General features: G+C 38.5%; 1 protein-coding gene and 1 long non-coding RNA gene across 6 annotated transcripts in view; one reads left to right on the top strand and one right to left on the bottom strand.

Annotated features, from left to right (window-relative positions):
- The window catches only part of GRM1 (glutamate metabotropic receptor 1), a 186905-nt gene that overhangs the window by 129974 nt on the left and 34861 nt on the right, over positions 1-22070 (top strand). Inside the window, 3 exon segments of the mRNA XM_040058312.1 lie at positions 10173-10419; positions 16709-16877; positions 18802-18928. Coding sequence (XP_039914246.1) covers positions 10173-10419; positions 16709-16877; positions 18802-18928 — 543 coding nt within the window.
- LOC120750108 (uncharacterized) lies at positions 8425-20488 on the bottom strand. 5 transcript variants are annotated; one of them, XR_005699910.2, is made up of 6 exons: positions 20350-20482; positions 17912-18049; positions 17124-17244; positions 14390-14530; positions 10748-10901; positions 8425-9575 (listed from the first exon to the last, which is right to left on the bottom strand). It is a non-coding gene; the product is annotated as an uncharacterized LOC120750108 (long non-coding RNA). The 5 variants fall into 5 exon arrangements; XR_005699912.2 differs by lacking the exon at positions 8425-9575 and adding an exon at positions 10205-10412; XR_005699911.2 differs by lacking the exon at positions 8425-9575 and adding an exon at positions 10205-10373.

Genomic DNA, 22070 nt, shown 5'->3' with positions numbered 1-22070 from the left:
AGAATTAGTGTAGATTTCTTTTAAGCCTAAACTGCTTCTGATTTGATGGATTCCCAAGGTCAGAATCAATATCAGAGTTTTATTGATTTCCAGTTTAAAGCCTCACATATCATGTTTGAGTATTTGACTATAACAAGCCACTGTATTTCCATGTGATTTCCTGGTCAGTTCCATGAGCCTTCCAATATGTGATCACAGTATTTTAATCAGGGATGAACTTCCACAAGCTAGAATGGCTGAATATTGATTTTTATGATCTGCAAGTAGATGAAATATCTTTACAGCTTACTTACTTTGTGATGGAGTTAATTCCAGACATTTTCATTAGAGTGTGCATAAAAATGAATGTCCATCATTTTATTGCATTATGTTATTTTTAAGTATGCTTCTGGTTTGGCACATGACTGCAGCCATGAAAACAAGGGCACATAAATACAACGTCATGCTTCTTTTCAAACCATTGGAACTGATACGTACTTGCAAACCATTGGGACTTGCTTGAGAGTATCAGGTACGGGAAGTGATTTATTTCAAACAGGAGCAGTTATTTTCTTCTGTTGTTTCCCAGTCTATTAATTCCAAGGAACAGCAATTAAGATAATAGCCAAAATGAGGCAATCAATAACCTCAAAACTTAGCATTTTTGGCAGGTTTTTGTTATCTTGCTTCACTGTTGAACATTCTGTGAATTGCTGATTTCATTGAAGTACACACACTAATATCAGGGCTATGAATCTTTCTTTTATGCTTTGAAGTGGGCTGAGTTTTTTTCAATTTGCACTGAGCTATGCTTTGTAGATCCTTCCATTTCTATTTCATTAAAAAACAGTCTTCATTGCAGAGCTATTTCATCAAGATCATTCCACTAAAAGCTAGGAACAAGGGGAAGCAATGCTAAAATGTCCTGTCAAGCCTTTAACAGTTCATAGCAATGGATGTGTACAGAAGAGGGTTCAATTGCCAGCATGCAGGTTTGTTTAGAGAGGAGGGAATCTCAGCATATCATCCTCATAGGGCCATAAATCCTATCTTTTTTTTGTAAGCAAAATTTCTTATGAGGAATTTTAGTCTAGTGGGAAGAAACACAGAGGCTTCAGGCCATGTCATCCCCTACAGAATCTTTATTAGGCTGATGAGCTTCTGTCAAGCCATCTGCTCTAAGTGGATTTCTCCAGACCTGCATTTAACAGCTTGTCCCCCTGTACATGAACTTGTGAAATTTCTCTGCTTGTTACCTAGTTTCTTGCTCCTTTCCCCGTTGCTATACATGCTTTCGTGGACTTACATACTTGCAACTTTTCAACTCTGGCATCAGCTTCTTCAGCTCTCAGTGATAGGAGTTATAAATGCATGGGAACAAACGACGGCAAAGCCTGTGGTGTTGGAGAGCTACACCTTGCCAGGGGCAGCCTAATGGAAGAGGCAGCACTCCTCTGGGGCTCCTGGCACGTAGACAGCTGTGCTGTTAGCATGGCCCTCAGGTGGGGCATTATATTTCCCTTCAAGTCCTTTCTTTTACTGCTAAATAACACAAGAGACAGTGCAGGAAACGCAGATTTATGGAGAAGGGGAAAAGGAGCTTTTTCTCCAACACAGGCCCATTTTGCCCTCACCTGCCTCCCACTCCAGTGAATTCCAGTTCTGACAAAGCCATGCTGGCAATTGCTGCAAAGGCCTCCAGCCTTCCTCCAGCCTTTTCTGAAGGCAGACAGGGGCTGCAGCATTGCACATCAGCTGGAAGTGCTTGTGAATATGTAACATCTCACGAGACAGGCCCTGCCTGTTCACCCCTGCATTGTCCTGTGGCATCAGGTATGCCCAGTCTTCTCATTCCCTGGAGGCTGCAGCCAGCCCTAAGAAGATGACAGTGTTCTCATCCCCTGTTTAGCTTCTCTGGGTCACAGAAAGGAGACTGTCTACTCCCTTGGACAAAGACATGTTAGAACACATCTTTATCATCTCCCTCAGTATAAGCATGGGTAATGTTCATTGTCACTTGCTGCTCCTCCTGGAGTCATATAGTTGTGTGAGACTGAATGTCCATGGGAAGAGGCAAAAAGAGTAGAGAGGGGAGCAAGCTTCAGACTCTTGTATCTGTTTAGCAAAGTCTGCAGACTGGGAAATGAAGGAGGAGTTAGATCAGTTTCCTTCTATTTTGCTCCCAAGTCATGTAGTGGATGGGTTGAACCCGTGAATTCAGACTTGCCATAGGGCTGGCAGCGCTGCTGGGTCCCCTTTCTCCTGCTCTGTGCTTAGGGACTCTGACACTCCCTCTACAGCTGATTAATGAGTGAGTCAGAGACTTGTACACTCATTTCTCCTCATAATGTTTCAGCTTCACTGTGGCACTGTTGTATTTGTGTATGCCACAAATTGTTCCAGAGTCTTTGACACTAAGCTCTTAAAGCCCTAATGTGCTTACATAACATGATATGGAGAATCAAGAAAGTAAATTTAATTAAATCTTTCCCCACTCCTTCTAACACACAGGGAGCAACAAAAGGAAGACACTTCTTTTTGAACACTGGGGAATAACATGGCATACTCACAAAAGCAGCAAGGGAACTGAAGACACTGGTGGTGTATAGTATATATAAAATGCATACCAATCATCTAAGGTTTAGATGTTAGACATCTGAAATGAGGGAGAACTTGTACCTCGGTGGCTGAATTCAAAACCTGGTTTGTTTTAGCCATGGAGTTGGCATCTGTAAAAGATATGCTGGTAAAAATAATTTTAAAACCCCAAATCCTTTTAAATTCAGTATCAACTTCATTTCAGGAGAAGAAATTTCATCAGCGATTTGACTAACTTTGCTAGTGATAAAAAATAACCCCTTGCATAAAAATATTGCTGCGATTACCATCCTGTTAATGCCTCAGAGAATTCTAGTGGAAATTTTTGAGGAGCTTTTGCTGAACACCCAGCTTTCAAATGGGTGTTTCTATTCTCTTTTTTCTATTTTTTTTACAAGGATAGAAATACACTAATCCCAATTAAAAAACAACATTCACCAGATGTAACAAAGCAGTAGTTTCTGAGAGTCTCATAGATTTTACCATGCTCAGAAAGAAAATAGCAGGGTATCTCAACTGGTAACTGTAATTGTATCCTAGCTTTTCAGGGAAAAACACATTGAATGTAATTGCATGAATTGAATCTCTTTGCTTGGGGAAATAAAAACCATTTAAAGAATGGAAGCAAAACCTTTCTGATTTAATGGCATCCTGAAAACAAAGTCTGAAACCCCATGAACTTCATTTATTGCTTCATGAGTGCTGTAAGATGTTGAATGTTTATCAGCATCTTTCAAAATCTGGTGTAGAACCCACATATTGCAAGATATTCCTCCCTTTTAGGTTCCCCTGTGAAAGCTCAGCTTCCTCTCTTGCCAAAAGGTGGAGAAACTTGCAGTTCTCTAGAGAGAAATGCATTGCTTCCTATAGAGTGGTGATGTGATGCTCAGGGGGGAGTTAAGGAAAGATCTTTCTTTATATAACAAGAATACATCCCTCCTCAGCCTTACCTTACAAACAGAGGGCTCTGTCCAGTCAAACAAACAGTTCACATACAATGGGAGCTGAGTTACCTCTTTCATCCTGTGCCTTTTGATAGCTCTCTCCTCCATGTATGGGATCCCTCTAAGGGATCTCTCCTCTCTTTCACTGTATTTAGCCGCCTCTTGGACTTCCTGCTGCAAAGATACAGACATCAAAGAGAGAAGTGAAGTGGTAACCATTGCACATATCCTGCTCTGTTTGAAAACAGTACAGTAAGTGTTTTCTGGGAACAGAAACCATAAAAGAAACAATAATTTACCATGATGGGATCGTTTGTTGTAGGTTGAATGAAACATTTATTATGGACAGTGAGAAATTTTTCAGCCTATCAATTCCCTCCCATGAAAATTGCAGATGATTTTTTAAATTGAGAATGAAGCAAAGCCTTGTTTTTTCTGCCCATCTTTGGGCTTGGAAAATATGCTGCCCCCAAATAATTTTTCTACAAATTGTTGGTTGTTACATTAGCTTGCACATAGAGACAGCAAAGTTAGTGAGGCAGTTCATGGCAAGTGGAACCTGTGGCCCTGATCCACAATTTCTTGTTCTAGTCACCAAATAATATTTCCTGGCCTTTTCCTCATAGGCAGTCCGCTGCAGCTTGAAATGCCTTGCAAAGCAGGCAGTTACGTGGGAAAATAAAACTTCAGGAATTCTTGTTACTGCATACTTGATTGTGGGCTGGAAGAGGTGTTTGGATGTTTTCATATAGAATAAATGACTTGGTACCTGTGGCTTGTTTTTGTCAGTGAGTACAGTAGTGTGAACAAAAGTTCACTTTTTACTCTTAAGATGTGCAGATTTCATTCAGCCATACTGTTCTTAATGAACAGAATGTATTTGTTATTAAAAAGGTGATATGAAGAGAAAAAAAAAAAATAGGTGCACAGGTTTAAATATACCATTGTTGTACTTATCGCATTTAGAGACATTATAAATTCTGTTAATCATTTTGCAGTGCCTTGAAGTGAAATTTGTTAAATAATTTTGTTGTTATCTTTGAAGTTAGATAATGTAAAAAGATGTTACAAATAGAATATAAGAGGTAGTGAGCTGGCAATGTTTCTAAAACGTCTGAATCAATAATGGCAAATGAGTTAAAACAAATGAAACCCTTTGCAAAAATTATTTTATACAGTCATAGTTTGGCATGGTTGTTAGAGGATTAGCCATTATTGAATGTTCCTATGTTCAGAAAGGGAAGCCAGGGAAGAAGACTGACCTGTCTGAACAGAGACATTTGTCTGGAACTCAGGGGAAAAAGGGAGAGTTTATGGCATTTGAGTGAAGGGGCAACTAACTCAGAAGGACTACAAGAATTTAATGAGGTTATACAGTGAGAAAATTAGAAGGGCCAAATCCCAACTAGAACACAATCTGTCTACTGTCATAAAAGGTATTAAAGGGTTTTGTGGTGGACTTGGCAGTGTTAGGTTAAGGTTGGACTCAATGATCTTAAAATTCTTTTTGAACCTAAATTATTCTATAGTGCTAAATAAAATTTTAAATTAAAAATTTTCAAGGAATTTGTGACAAAACAGAAATGTAGAATTGGTTACATTTTCTCTCCTTTGTGTACAAAGATAAAACCATAATTAACTATTTCGGCATCTAACTAAAACTGTTCCAACTTTTCTAAGTAGTCAAATACTCTAAATTTTTTTTTAAATCACCATTAACTAAGTTTGTTCATCACCATTAATGTGCCATTTAGTTTCCAGAATAATCTTTAATTCTTACCTTTAGGGTCCCAAATTTAAAATGACTGGTCAGTTCAAAAAATGCTGACCTTCTTCCCTGCTCCCTGTGAGATCCTATGAGACAAATTTGTTGTGGTCAAAGTTTGTCAGGTCTTCTCTAACATGAGACAGCGTATGATACATGACTCCCAGTGTTTTCCAAGGACATGCTATGACACTAGCACCATTCTACACAAACCGGCACAGCGGAAGATGAGCAAATTATCAGAGCTACCGGGGGTTCTTTTGTTTCATTGGAGTTTTTTAATTTCAGTTCTTTGGGCCAGACCAGAGTTAAAGCAGATTGTTAAGGGCTTTGCTCAAATGGCTCCACTGCTGACAGGCTTGAGGCACTGGCCGTTTCTGTAGGAAGCCTCTTCCAGTGTTTGGCCACCCTGTGCTAGAAGCAGTGTATGTTGGCACTGAAGGGAGCATGAGGAGCCTGCATCCACCATTTGTCCAATGCATACGGACATTTTCTGTGAGCCTGGGTACTACTCTACCAGTTCATACCTGGCATTTTGGGGGGCGCTGCTCTCTTTACTCCTTGGCATATGCAGTATGGGAGATTTATTTTATTTAATTTCATTTTCCCAATGAAATTTTGCCCCAACTCTCCTTCCAGATTTTTTTTTTCCCCATAAATTAGCACTCATATTGAATACAACATCACCCATGTTGTAACTTACAACAAAGCTAAAATCTCATTTGGCCTTCCCATGAAGCATGGCAGTCCTGGAAATGACCACTGCAAATTGAGAAAGCAGTATATATAATTTTTAATACCTCCCTACCTCTGTCAGGACCACCAGAAATGAAGATCATTTTTGTGACAGCTAGTAACTTTTTATTTCACCCTAAATATTCATCAGATGACCATAGAAAATCATAAAACTCTCTGCCTATTCCAGATGAAATATTATCCTTTATAACAATTTTGCTGAACAGATTTTGGCTTTTTAAGCTAATCAAGAGTCATCTATGAACAGACTGTGTTCTTTATCAAATGTGTGTGTTTGCTCAAAATTTGCCAACTGGCTAGGTATTCATCAGATTCCCCAACCAAAATGTTTTTACATTTATATCCATCACAAATCCTCTCCTGCCCTAACCTTTCTGAGGACTGCAAACAAGTAACGCTTGGTGCTGAGTTTTATATTGAATATGAAGAGACATCTCCTCTTTTTACTTTTACATGATAGTTAACTCTTGTCTTGCCATAATTTCGATAGCATATTTTTTCTGTATTTCAGTTTGTCATGTGGGATTTGCAAAATACAGTATCTGTTCTCAAGAGCAGTGTTAGCTCAACACTGACTTCTCAGGGCAAGCACTAAACTAAATTCATGACTGCTTCACAATCGCATCCTTCTAAGGATTTAGCTGAAGCTAGTATTAGTCATCTGTGAGGTGCATTATAGTAAATGGAAAGATTAACATCAAGTTTCATGAAAATGTGGGCTCTTTTCTCATCCTTTCTTCCCCTGCACTTCAGTATCACTTTTAGCATTATTGGGAGCATTTTTCAGTTGTGTGCAGCCAGGATGTGGTGTCTGGCTTTTTTGTTGGGTTTTGTTAATTGTTTTTTTTCTTCTTTTCCTTTACGGTTAGTAGTGAACATGTGTATATGCCCTCGTCCTCCAAGATTTACTGACAGAAACAAACACTAAAATCAAAACTGTGATAAAAAAAATTGACCCAGACTACTGAGAAGCTTTAAAACTAAAATTATTAAAGGAAGATTTACATTACAGCCAATAGAAAATTAAGTAACTATGATATTTAGGACACCTGAATTCTTCAAGGTCATCCAAAAATTGATGGTCTAATTTGAGTGACTTCAATTAATCCAGTATTCACATGACTTATGACTTACAGTTTTTCTTTGCTTAGTGAAAGCTAAGGTCTCTAAAACTTTAAAAAAGAAGAAGAAAGCTATTTTTCTATTAGTCTTTGTGGATCACTGATATTTTCTCCAAGGGCTGAGAAACAAAGGAAAAAATAAAAGTTTCCCTGTTCAGAGTTCTGCTTTGCTCTTTGTTACATTTCAAAGACTTACTGAGGAAAAATACAACTTTATAGAGATGCTCCATAACAAATATAGTAATACTTTTGCATTTATTAAAATCTTGCCCTATGAAAATTTAATTGAACATGGTTTTGTCTCTGGCTGAACTCAATTACATGATTTCTTTTCTTTTAAAAACTCACACATTTCTTACTGATTGTCTTAAGTGAATTTTACAAATTCAAATACATAAGTGTGTCAATAACTTCTCATGATGAAAATGAAATAGAGTGGATTTTGACTCTGGGAAGTTAAGTTTAGGGAAAGCTAGACTTCTCATTCTTCATTTAGCAGAAAATATCTTATTTACATATAAGGAGTTTTATATTAATGATCGAGACAATTCGTTCAGACAATTCACATGTTGCTTTCCTACTGCAACACAATTATTTCTGTTGGTGACATTAGGCCAGTCACTTCTGCAGTGTGGGACTAGATGCTTGCAACCTTAATTTAGGAGTTCATTCCAAAATAGTCAAAAGCAAAACCTTCAACCATCAAATATTTATTCTCTTTGCAAGTATGCATATTATATTGATATGTGATAATCCAAAACATATTTTTGTTGAGTGAATACATACTTAAGGGAAGTGGCCTCTTTTTAAACGTTGGCAAGTCATGTTACATTATGTTTTCAACCTCCATCACCCACATGCAGGCTTGCCTCAGGATGTTATCCTAATGCATGGATGTTATCCTTATCTCCTGCAAGCAATACTGATGTTTATGCTCCTTTTAAAAAAATAATTTAAAAATTGAGGAAGATCTGAGATAAACTTTCATGTAGAAAAGGCTAGTGAGTGCTGTGCACTCTCTGTTTTTTGTGATCTCTTCCACAACCCGCTGCTTAGAAGCTTCATGAGGACCGCTGTGCCAAGCCCAGGTTCTTGCTGTCTCTCATTCACTTTGGGACTGAGAACAGTTTCATTTTCTAGATACAAGAAAGCATAAGCAGTGATAAATTCCTATGGAACTAATTAGCTGATAAAACACCCTGAAGATACTTTATTGAGACTATATATTAGCATATGGAGGCATATGGATGTCTAGGTCATGCTGTACATAAGTGAGGGTGCACATACACAGGCATTCTCTCTGCTTCCCTGGGTGAATGTTCTGTCACCTTGCATACAAGGTTTTTATTCTTTCTGTGTTTCTCAACATGAATCTGAACGGTGTTTGTTTCATGTGATTTGAAATGGAGCCGTGAACCTTCTCTCACAAAGAAAGTGGCAGATATGTTGCCTCTGGAAAGAATTTCTTTCTGCTTTCTTCCAACCTGCTCCTTGCTTGGTGGTGCTGGTGGTGAGATGTATGGTAGTGAGGAGCACATGAACTCATTCAGTCAGATTATGCTATATTCACAAAGCTTTTTAAATTCGCCATCACATCTGTTTGCTATGTTAAGCTCATCTGGAAAATAGTTGCTGAGGCAAAATTTTCTTGCCCAGCTGCAATGCAACTCAGGGAAAGTAAGGTAGACATCCCTGCATTTGGGATCTCTGCTGTCCTAATGAATTCCCAGCTGAAATTTCTGCATTTTAAGGCAAACAAACTGAGAAGACCCAACAAATCAGAGCCTTTCCCAATGATAAATGTACCGACAGTCTTCATGGTTTGTTTTGAAAGCCATATCATAGCTACATTAGGGTGAGGAACCATTTTTTAATTTGAAAGTTTTGGTGAACTTGCAGATTTTTACCTCCTTTCAATATATTAAAATGACAAATAACTTCTCCAACGTGGATTCAAGAAGAGGCAGTTAACGCCTCGTCTCTCACACATCCTACTTCCCTGGTGTACACAAGGTGTTACTGAGACAAAATAACAGGGGCTGGATTGCAATTGCCTGTTCAACATCGAGTAACGTGGGAGGCCTGCAGATAAAAGCAACTTGCAGTTTGGAGCATACTGCAATTGAATGACTCAAGAGGAAAGGAACAAAACAAGGAGGTTTCTTGCTTCCAGCTGCCTCCACAGCGCTGGTCTGCAGTGCCTCGGGGTCGGCGCTGGCAGTGGTTCAGCCGGCAGAAGGCAAGCAGGGAGCAGCCAGGACCCAGCAGGGTCTGATGCAAAGTGCAGCCGAAAACCAGCACCCTCTGACATGCCAGCCCAGCTGCAGATCAGAGGGAAAACCTTTGCGTGGAGAAAACCTCTGCTGCCGCGTTGTTGCTGATCAAAGGAGACTTCCATGTCTTCTTAGGCTGCTGTTACACAAAAACTCAGTGTTACAAACGTTGGCTGACTTTCTGTAGCAATACCATACTGGCACATCTACTACCACTTTTAACTAAAATGACTGTTTCTCAAGAAATTATGCTGATTTACGTTGTTTTGTTATCAACATTGAAAAGGACATTGGTAGCTTGCCCCTCAAAAACATGAGATTAAAAAAAAAACAAACCCTCAAATGTAAGAAATAGTCAAATTTTCAAGGAAATCATTTACAAAAATTGTTCCAGTGGAAATCTATCTTCTTGATTCATCTTCCCTAAAATAAATAACACTGTGGAATTACAAGGAAAAATTCAAAAAAACAATAAATGAAATATGGCATCTTGATTAAACAGGTGCTTTCTCATGACGCATTTCATTTCTAATGAATTCAAGATTTCTGAGGTGGTGGTGGGCAAGTGTTTCATTTAATTATTTATTTATAATCCCTGACTGGCAACTTGTTTATGCCTCTAAAGCTTTATAGGAGAAAGAAGGAAATCCCTTTTTATATATCATTGCTTTTTCATATTTTCATGTCATTTCATCTTTCTTTATAATAACACTTTTTTTTTTTCCTACTATTGTAGGTAATGAGAGCTTAGAAGAAAATTATGTGCAGGACAGTAAAATGGGATTTGTCATCAATGCAATATACGCTATGGCTTATGGGCTGCAAAATATGCATCATTCCCTTTGCCCCGGACACATTGGACTGTGCGATGCAATGAAGCCAATTGACGGCAGCAAGCTGCTGGAGTTCCTCCTCAAATCCTCATTTATTGGTGTTTCTGGAGAAGAAGTTTGGTTTGATGAAAAGGGAGATGCCCCTGGAAGGTAAAGGGGTCTCCTCTCAACTAAGTAAACTGGAGGGTGGGAAGTGGGAATGTTACTGTGTTTGGTGATGGAGATTTCTTTGGCTTTTAAACTGAAACATAAAACTTGGACCAGTCTTTCCAACAGCCAGGAATAACACTGGTAACACATGGTGTCTTCTATTGGGACAGGAGCTACAGTAGACATTATCAATTTCTAGTGCTGCAGGAGATGAAAAACCTTGTAACTCACAGACTTCTGCTGTGCAAGGTACTATTGGGTTTCAGCACCAGGGTTTTTGTATGTATAAAGCCTAATAAAAATGATTGGAATTTAATGAAGCATTTACCTGTCATGGTTTTGAATAGAAGGCTGTTGAGCAAATCCTTTTCCAACCGGAGTTCTGCTGAAGCCTTGTCAATTTAGTGTTGATTGGTAAGCTCCTTTATGATTTCCTTAATTTGTTTCACTCCAAATTCCAATCACAGAATTCAAGAATAGGTCTGTGTAGAGCAGGACAAATAATAGGGGGGTTTTGGCAGAAGTTTCTGTGTTTCACTCCTTTGGGGTCTGGTCCCAGCTGTGGCAGCTGCTATTATTTAACCCCCCTCCAGCAGAAACAGGATGTACCCAAGCAGTGGGAAAGGCACCACCTTTGTGGACTTGGAAGTCACCTTTGTTTCACTTATGGGAGCAAACTACAGAGATCTTTAATTTCATTTAGCTTTCTGAGTTCCATTTTAATACATGGATTCTTTTGTTTGTTTTCTTTTTTAGAAATACATTTAATTCAGCTGCTGAAGTACAAAATCCATTATTAATTGAAACCTACCCAGGGATTGCTTCACTGAAGTTTGTTTTCCTACTGAGTTGTTAAATGTTATAAAAGGCTCTCTCACTCCATCTTTGGGCTTATTGCATAAGTGCATCTGAGTGCCAAAACCACACAAAGGGAGGGCTCTGGAGCAAACAAGTTTTATGTCTTCTCATGCCTCCAAAGATTATTCATAAGATACAGTGGTCTTAAAGCAACTCTTATCTCTATTACTCGGTTTTATTAGTAAAACTGGCCACTGTTTTACCATTTTCTATATTGTTTGGGTTTTTTTTTTCTATCATCATATTTAAACATTTTGTTACATTTAATTAGTAACAAAAAGCTAGTCTTGTTGAGTGTTGGCTTCAGAATTTTTTTAATCAAAGGTACACATCAGTTAGGTTAGGCTTTGAGAGAAGAAGCAAGCAATTCCCTTACATTTGAACACATACTTATCAACACATGCATAAATCAAGTCTTTGCACATATAATTTAGATAACACAGAGAAATTACTGCTTAGTGTAGCTTTATGCTTTTTTCACACTATTTGTGTCCATAAAAGCGTTACTCCAGCTTTGCATACGCTGCATTTTCTGTCTGTTAGCTATTTAGTTTGATGTTTAGATGTAATTTTCCAATTTTAGCCTAATTCTTATTTATTATTTTGTCACCCAAGAGCATTTCCACAACTCTCATCAGTACCAAGCATAGAATTAGACTGAACAGTTGCTGAATTCAAAATATAAGAGAGTTTATATAAGGATATTTCTCTGAGTGTGCCAGAATGATAGAATTTATTCCATCCATCATTTTGGTCTATAGCAAGGTTCATTTTTCTTGATTTCCTGGCCTACTTAGAATTTGATAGATTATTTTCTGTAGGGAGTTTTTTTGTTATTGTTCCTTGCTTATATTTTCACAGTTGGAGCTAGTAAGTTTTAGCAAGGAAATTCAATTAATGTTTTTGTTATTCATTCTGTAATCCTTGGATTAATTTGTGGCATTTATGACATGGGCAATATGGTATCAGGGAATGGCTATATATATATATATATATATGAACTGTGATCAGCACAGTCTGTCAGTTTAAGAGAATCAGCTGTAGCTTCAGACTGGCTGTAGTGTTCCCACAGCTTTGTGTGGAAAATCTCTTTGTGGATCGGTGAACAGACCATAGCTCTGTGTCAATACCCAAAAGAGTTTTTGTACCTCAGCAAAATGGAAAGATAAACACCACGTACAACAACTAAATATAGCAGTCAGCCTGCTATGAAGTTTCCTGGTTTTTTGGCTTTTCTATGCACATGCAAGAGTGTCATACAAAGGTGTAAAACGTTTTTAGATATTTTGTCCTCAAATCTACTTCACATAGTGGAATAACATTCCTTCTTAGAAGGTGGTAACCTTTCTCATAATTTTCAAAATATGTGAGGTTCTTTGAGTAATTCACTTCTACAAATTCCTAATTGTGATCATCATGAGTAGAGCAGATGGAGTTGTACGTAGTTATGTTTGTGTGGCACTCCCATAATCTCCTGGTTTGAAACCCGTACAGCTTTGAAACCTTAACCATTTTTTCAGATGCAACTCTTTTTCTGTCTCAGGCTCTGTTCATGGTTTCAAGGTTTTATCAAAATGAGATTGGAAAACACAAAGCATGCAACTAAAGGTGTATTTCTTCTGTGAAGAATCTTTTCTTTGAATATTTCTTATGCAGAAATTTGAAGTAAGCTTTTATTGGAAGGGCACAAATGCGGTCATTTAGCTGGCTACAGTGCCTCTGGGAAAAAGTCACATGGATGTAACTCTGGAAACTCAGCTGTATGTGCTCACTATACTGTTATTAAGAACATGCTGGTAAATTTACTGTACTTTTTACTTTCATTGAGTAGCTCCTATTTCCTTTGTCTGTAGCAATCATATCACTCAAATTTCCAGAAATGTGAGGAGAAGGTGTGAAGGATGCAATAGTCAATACAATATCCTTCTCATGGATATAGAGATATCTTTTTAGCTCTGGTCTATTGTAGGAAAACAGACAGAGATAGTGCAGAAGGTGCTCTTGCCCCTGATGTGTTGCAGCTGTGTTAATTACCACAGGGTGGGAACAGCCTTGCCCTCACAGCTGTGGGTGATAAAAGAGTGAGTTAGTCGGTGGAGTGGTCAGTCAGTTGGAATCAGTTGGAGTCTGCTCGTTGTGCTGTGAGGAGGAAGGGACAAGAGGTCGTTGTACAAGGGACAGGGATAGGTGGCTGTGTGGGGAACAGGAAGCAGCGAGCTGAAACGGCAGAAAAAAGAGAGAAAGAGCCAGAGCTGTGTGGGGTTGTTCACAGGACTGCAACATAGCAAAGGTATGTAAGGCTCTTTAAATAACATGGGACCGCAGTGTAGAGAATGTATTTTAGGTAAAGAGGTGCTGATATTTGAGGCCCCCTGAAGTTTTTAAAAGAGGCACTCTTGAGTGCTGTAGCCATCCTGACAATGACAACAGTCTATTCTAGGTAATTGCCTCCTTTTACCTTGTGGTTCGTATGAAGAACCTTACTGCTCTAGAACAAATGATTTGCATAGACCTCTGACCATAAAATTCTTTGTGACAACAGGCAGGAGAACTTTCAGCATCTACAATGACCCTCTGATATGTGGAGAAATGCTGAGGTTCACAAACTAAGAAAAATTTCACCTAACTAATGTTTCATCTTAACTAGACTTGTACTTAGAACCATGAAAGTCTATTTAGTTCAAAATTTCCAATAGCTGTTCAGGCTTCAGTCATGACAACACTACCTACTCCAATGCTTGGTGGAAATAATCAAATTTTGCCTTATGCAAAGCCTTCAAACTTGCATATAAACAATTTTTTTCAAATATGCATTTTTTGGAGTTTGGATTCGTGGGTCGTTATTTCATCCATTTACATCCTAGCATTGTTCTTTTCCATCCTGTGTTCCAGGATAGCAAATATCAGTACCAGTCTGGTATTATGGCTATGGAAAAAGGTAACTTCAGCTATCTCAGATTAACTAAGTAAGAGTGTGCCTGTAACTATCTGATTTATATTCTGGCTTTCCTTACAAGTAACTTGTTCATATGACACCGCCTATTGGGTCATGTAATTTCCCAATATACCAGAGAGCTTGCTCTTATATTAAAAGAAGGATTAATTTTCTTACCTGATGAATATTTTAGTGGCTTCTTTAAATGCTGCCGTGTGTGTGAAATACACTTGCCTCCAAGAAATCTCACTCTGAGAGCTTCACAACTCTTGCCAAATGCACTTCTTTTGGGGTCATAATTTCTAGCATGGACACAGCCTAAAATTGTTAAAGTTGTACATACATGAGCAAGGGGATGGGAAGAGGTATTCCAGCACTGAATTTGTCTTTGCATAAATAACAGATTTTTTTCATTAGGAAAAAGAAGGAAAGGATAAAGAACTTAAGCACCTCTCCATACACTAAGTGTATTTGCTAGAACACATTTTTCCACTTAAAATTCAAGCTGCAAATCAAAGCTACAAACATTGTACTACAATTTGTCATACTGTAAGACTATGTAAGAGCTTTTAATCTACATACTTTATTCTTTGACAGGTAACCTATAGGAAATGGAATAGTATTACAAGAACACAGGAGAAACTCTTAATTGATATTGCATTAATGTCACTCTGTGCCTTGTTATGCATTTTTGTAAAAATGAAAAAATGTATGTGGACTCAAAAATTCCATTAAGGGAATGTGAGGTTTTAGTAATATTTTATTCCCCTTCCTAAATTAAATTTCCCAGCCCAGAGCAACTGATTTCGTATCAGTCTAATATAAGGTCAAACTAAAATCCAAGTACATTTTCCTTCCTAGAAGGAGGCATGCACATTTCTGCTGAGCTTTACTCCTGTCTGTTGAGTATCCATTATGAAATGCCTTAATCTCACTGCTTCTTCTTATCCTGATTCTTCACAAGCCTAGAAGCAGCATTTCTTATTTTAGGTGCTTCCTTTTGAAGAACTAGGATATGAGAAGTAATTGTTCACTAGTGGATTTGAAATTTACCCTTTTCCTAAGCAATGCCTTGATTAGCGGCCAATTCCCAACCAGTGGAGCTGCCTCCTGCTTGGAGCTCCATTGAACTCAGTGGCAGGGGTCCCTCTTCAGATGTGATTCAGTGGAGCTCTGTAGTGGCACTAGCATTATCTGAACATGCATATTTGCAAAACTGAGTTATAATTACAGCTGTAAATGTGCATTTCTTTAAATCATCTTTAACTACAGAAACCCCAAAGACTTAGTTAAGAAAATTACTCTGCTCTACCCTAGAGAATAACTCTGTATCTCCCTTTTGTGAAGCCCAGAGAGAGTTGAAATTTTGCACATTTGAACCTCAAAACGGAAAATAAACAAATGGATGTCTCCCTTTGTTCACAACCAAACATCCCAATTTTATTTATGGCTCATACTTTGCTTACCTTACCTTTCATTCTTAAAGCATGTACAGATTAGCAATACCCGTTATAAAAAGAGAGATTTTTTTTCCCCTCCAGCGACAGAGACAATCCAGTACAGAAGAGCAAGGCAGTAAACCCCAGGCTTGGAAAGTATAAGATATTTGTTATTTTCAACTCTAATGCTGATTCCTTGTTCTCAATGCTCTTTCTCTTGTTATTTATTAAACGAAGTCATCCCCCTTCTCATCTTAAGAGACCAGGCTGTGTGTTCAGCCTCTTTTGTGGTTCTTCCTCTCTATACACATGCCAACATTCATTCTTCCATTCTTGTTTATTTCCCACTAAGAATCAAGCTACATTCTGTGGGTAAAAGAATTAATATAATAATTATCAATAAGGGATGTACACACATCAGGTCCAACACATTGAAGGCAATGGGGTAGGCTGCATGGTTACTGTAGCGGTTTTTTATGCTTCTCTTACCTTAATCTTGGGAAGTGCTCTCATACTTGCCTAGGGTGAGGAAGCAAATGTTGTGACTGAGGTGGTAACTTTTCCTGACAGAATCACTGGGCTGCATAATTTGAATGGTTGAATCTAGAGCTTACAGCTAACTTATGGCAAACCAGTTCGGTTGGTTTGGGCATTTCTGCTTAAAAGCTCCCAGCAAGGGCTATATTACAACCAGCCTGCATGGAGACACCAAGTGAAGATTAAAGAAGTTTTGACAAATTGTTTGAAAACACAGCACCCAGACATGGCCTACATGTGCCTCTTCAGCAGAGTTTACTGTTTGGGGTGTGCAGGTCTTCCTGGACACACAGATTTTACCCACAGTTTCATGCAAGCAAGGCAGGCAATCAGCAATTGTCAATCAGAGCTGATGCTTCCTGTGATTCTGCTGCAAATCATAAAGGATTTGAGTTTTTTGTGAAACTCACATCCCTGGTATTAAGGGATAATATGAATATTTAGAAGCAGAAGGAGAAGAGCAAGGTAAATTTTTGTCCTTTCTGTTGCAGGACAGTGACTCATTGTTTTTTCCTTGCAGATATGACATAATGAATCTACAGTACATAGAGCCCAACCGCTATGACTACGTCCTCATTGGGACCTGGCACGAGGGTGTGCTTAACATTGATGACTACAGGATTCAGATGAACAAGAGCGGAATGGTCCGATCCGTGTGCAGCGAGCCTTGCCTGAAGGGTCAGATTAAGGTGTGCCTCAGACATTTACTATCTGCTATAGAAATACTAATATCCAGTCAGTGTTTTTCCCTAAACCCAAGCGAGCCCTTTTCAAGCCAATGGGTAGGACTTCCTTGCCTTCAGAAAAGGCAAAACTATGGAAAGGCTCCTAGATTAATATCTTTCTTTAACAATACCATATACAGGTCCATGTTTTCTAAAATTACCCTTCCTAGGAATGTAGAATCTTCTAGGGTGACAGAATTTGAATTTTACCTTATGTGAGATTTTCGCTTAGTCATTGCCTACAACATTCAGTGGCTGTGATTCACTTGGGGGCTGATCTTGAAAATATCGTGACCCACAGGAATCCCGTATTTTGTTCCAGCAATTACACCTGCAAGGAAAATTTGGGAAAAAAACCCCAAAACCAACCAACCAAACAAAAAACAACAAAAAAACACCAAACAAAAAAACCACAAACCCCATGCCTATTTGTATCTCATGTTCACAACAAGACAAATGGAAACACGAATGAAATCACTCTGTGTTTGTCAAACAGTAGTTCTTGCATCAAGCTACAAATAATTTGCTACCGGTCATGTCTGGATGACATAAGATATCTTACCACTGTCAAAATGGTATGGATAGATTAAGTTTAAAATGGCAAGAAGCTCATTCAGCAAAATCTTCTTAGAGTAGACCTCCCTTTCTATTTTCATTTAGTAAGCATATTTGCAGCTTTTCATTTCTATATTGCTACTCTAAGCAATAAGCAACTGATGATTTGGCAAGGCACAGTGACATACTCCAACATCTTGGAGGAGAAACATTATTGGTATTTACCATCCTCCGAAACATTTTTCCTGTTTTTGAGATTGTGCAGTTTGTGTATGTGTGTATATGTAAACACCATGCATATAAAATGCCAGCTTCAGCTCTCACTGAAGTCTATTGGACTCTCTCCACAGACTGCATGAGGAAATGTTACCAAAAAAAAAAAAAAATCCCACAAAGTCAATATTCAATAAAACAAACATTTTGCATTTCACTACTGTACTTACCGCTGCATATAGATGGATAGGAAGATCTGGAAGAAAAGGCTGTATTCCTCCTTCCTGGCAAACAAGGCCAGAGCCTTTGTTAGAGCCCTAGGAGCCAGAGATATCCTTAATCTTTCTTTCAGCCTCAGGATAATGAAACTAGGAATCAAGACAAGGAAATAATCTTTGCAACATTGGATCATTACATTTAGCAGCCCTCACAGCAAAGAAATAAAATTTTCAGGGACATTTGTCCCTAAAAGAGCTATTCCAAAGCATGAGGTTGGTCACTGTCTATTTTTTTTTTTTCTGCTAGAACCCAGCAGATCCTTTTAGCAGGATGTTTTGTAAATCGTTCTTACTTTAATTTCTATTTGCACCTGTGTAATGAGTCCCAAAGAAACTCCCACCTGAATTGGAATATATGTGGATGTGCCTGTGTGTACATGTATATTAAATGTGTTTATATGCATGAATTACTCTTTGTTCCAACCTTTGACTTTATTTACAGCTTTTTACTATGCAATAGATATTAAGCATGGGCTGAGCTGCTTGTCCTGACCTCTGCCATCTCATAGATTAAGCCTCAAGTTTGACTGATAATATTACATTCCCTATGCCCCTGTACCAGTAGGAAAATAGTTTCGTACTTTTAACTCCAAACGGTTCTCCCCAGAACAAAATGAAATTGTCCCCAGAGGTTATCCTTGAACTCCTAAGTAAGAATTTTAATACAGGTATCAACACAAAATCATGATTAGTGTTTTCTAGCCATTTGAAATGTGCCATACGCAGGAATCCTGTGACATTTTAAACAGTGTATTGTGTTAGGTGTTTGCTGGGTGGTGGTGGTGCGTGCCTCTTTGTTGTCTGACAGATGATCAGAACAGAGGATGTATTTTGTATTGCAGGTGATCAGGAAAGGAGAAGTGAGCTGCTGCTGGATTTGCACTGCTTGCAAGGAGAATGAATTTGTTCAGGATGAATTCACGTGTAAAGCCTGTGAGCTCGGCTGGTGGCCAAATGCTGACCTGACAGGTAGTGATGTGTCCTCCCTCCAAACACATTCTTTTTCTACAGGGCACGAGGAGAATGCTGTGTGCTGGACAGTAAGATGGCAGCATGCAGAGATATTAAAGGTACATATTTGGACACACATTCCAGTGAAGTTTAGGGTGGCTGTCTTTCAGCTTAGTGCAACAGCAGAAACAATAAAGACAGCAACATTTCTGCCAAGAAGTAGTGTTATAGTCTGTCTATTCCTTTCCTTCATTTAGAAAAAGTATAATAAAGCTGTCAAGACTGCTAATGAACTCAGCAGCATTTGCTGCAATCTAGCAGTGACTATCACAAGAGTCCAGTGTGTTCTTGTCATATTGACTTGATACTCTTTTCTTATCATTTTACCGTGCAATTAGTAGCACTTTATCTGGGATTTCAGAACCTTCAGTAACTGATTACTGGAGTTTTGTTTGGTATAAAGATCAACCTCACTGCACTCACCAGCAAGAAGTTTCAATGAAATCCTGGAAAGAGTTAGACTTGGTGTATATGCTTTGAATGAGTTGCATGCTTTGGCATCCTTCTGTTTATGTTTTACCTATCGAGGTCAACCTCCACATCTCCTCTGAGCTTTGCAGCAACAATTACCCCCCCCAAAAAAGAGCTACCACACATTGAGAAGCATCAGCCTAACCTTAACATTTTCTTTGTTTCAGTGTGAAAGATGAGAGGCATATCCACCCCATGTCATCTCCGCAACTCTTGGATGCCAGCATTCAGCAGGGCATCATTCCTAGTCAGAGAAACAATCTGATCACCTAGCCAAAGATCAAATGTGCAGCTTAAGGCTTCTCTGTCCTTTACCATAACTGTCTGAGGGCTAGATGTTGCTGCAACATTTCTCACACAAACAAAATCCTCAAGCCTCAATTATTTTGTTCTATGAGATACTTCAAGCTAGTAACTGAAGCCAGATGAGGTCTTAGAGCATGTATTTTGAGAGTAAAAGCTAGTCACTCCTCCAGGTAAAAATACACTATTAATAACAAGAAACTGGGAAATGTGATCCATTGTCTTGGTTTTCTATGGAAAATAAGTTATGGTCATGTCCCAGATGTGTGTGTAAATGTCTATATTCCATACCTCCCACCACCCTGCCCCTACTCTAGCTTGCAGCTCAATGGAAAAACAGATATAATACAGAAATCTCAGTGATTTGAGATTCATGTTCCAGCAGCCCTCTTGTTAGAAGGTAGAAATGAGCCAAGACATAAACTTCTTGTTTATCACAGCATGAAAAGGGTCTCAATTTATTTCTCTTTACAGCTCAGCCATCCTGACTCCAACCATTCACTGACTGGATGCAGCAAGCTCCTACTGTAGGTTTCCCTTGCAGCCTCTGACTACTGGTTATTTCTGCTAAACTATGACTGCAGATTCTGACTGCAGGCTCTTACCTAGCTAGATTGTGATTGCAGGTTCCAGCAACAGAGTCTAACTGCAGACCCAGGACTGACCTCACAGCAGTGATTCTCCCCAGGATCCTTCTTCTTCAGGAGTCTTACACTCCCTCTTCCTCAGAGTTCCTCCTCTGTGATAGTCCTTCCTCACCAGCTGACCCACTCCCTTTTATCACACTTACCTTTATTGGATACAGCTGTGACTAATCAGGGGCTATGCTGTGTGTGGTAATTAACACAGCGGTTACTTATCTGGGACAAGGACACCTGTATTCCCTTCTACAATTTAAACCCTTCAAGTTTCATATCACTGGGTTATAGGGAGAGTAGTTAATGAGAAATACATTCTGGAAGGGTCCAAATTGCTGAAACACATCTGGTATTGAAGGAAACCAAACAATCCACAGAACTTTTCATAGATTTCCTGACCATTTGAAAAGCTCATATTTAATTCCTACTCCTACAGGACACCAGTGTCTGCTAATTTTAAAGCAGGATTCCATATGCAAACAGATTTTGCTGCTCTTGGAGGTTCACAGAATTATTTGTATCTACTCTTCAGGGAAGAAAAAGGGATTTATTGATTAAAAAGAAACCAGAACGAAAACCTAGTGAGAGATCAATATACACTTGAGAGAATATGGTTCAGTGCTACCAGCTGCCCAGAGCAGCTCAAAAGGGGTCACGTCAAAATGACAGGCTTTGCTGAAAAAGTGTTGTGGAAAGAATCAGTGCTGGAAAAAATCTCCGGGGCATGTTGCAATCTATTAACTTTTAATGAAATCAGTATATGACCTGCTGATTTGTGTTTCTTCTCAGCAAGGAGACTGGACTGCTGCTGTTCTAAAATCACAGTAATGTCAGCCAAGTAACAGCATAGCCATCGACTTATTTCCTAGAGAACATTGAAATGGCAGTCTGCTCCCACACAGCTTCTTCAGTCTGTCTTATTGAAGAAAAACCTTCTTTTTTTAACCCCTGAAACTGATTTACTTGAACTATACTACAGAGTACAAAGCTGTGAAAGGAAGCTGATGCCATGCTTATCTTTAGAAGAAGGTGATTTATCTAGATAAATTCTGTCTCTTGAACTTTGTGGGAGTCACCATTGGTATAATTTAATTTGGAATTCTCTTTTCTTGCCAGGACTCCCATCAAATGTGTTTTTATAGCTTGATTTTGTGTGTTGCATTCATACCCTGACAGTCACCATAGCATCTAGACACAGACGGTAACATCTCACAGTGCAGATTGTTTTTCCCTTTGCCTTAAATCTTAAATGCTAAACGTGTATGTGGTTTTAGATTCATTTTCCATCACAGATGGAGGCTATAAAATCCTTAATCCTTTTAAGAAACATGAAGCACATAGTAACCTATTTTGTAAGACAAGATTTTCAAGGTGCTCATTTTCTCCATTTGAAATCAGTCTCTGATTTCAGCAATCATCAGCAATCATTTCCTGACATTTAAATATTATTTTTAAATGTACACATTTTTTTAAAAATTTCTTCTCTTAAATATGAGTTCCATGAAGTGGACTCAGCAGACACAAAGGATTTTTCACCACAGATGATGAAAACCTGACCTGAGAAATAGTCACAAAGCCAGTACCTTAGACCTTGTGCCAATAGAAATATTTTATAATATCAAAATATAATATAATATAATAAGGATGAATGTCAAGCTAATAATTCAGTTTACATAAATCATGTTAAA

The sequence above is a fragment of the Hirundo rustica genome, chromosome 3 (genome assembly GCF_015227805.2).
Source record: "Hirundo rustica isolate bHirRus1 chromosome 3, bHirRus1.pri.v3, whole genome shotgun sequence".
Lineage (NCBI taxonomy): Eukaryota > Metazoa > Chordata > Aves > Passeriformes > Hirundinidae > Hirundo > Hirundo rustica.
The sequence above is the reverse complement of the archived record's forward strand: the minus strand, read 5'-3'. Positions and strand labels throughout refer to the sequence as shown.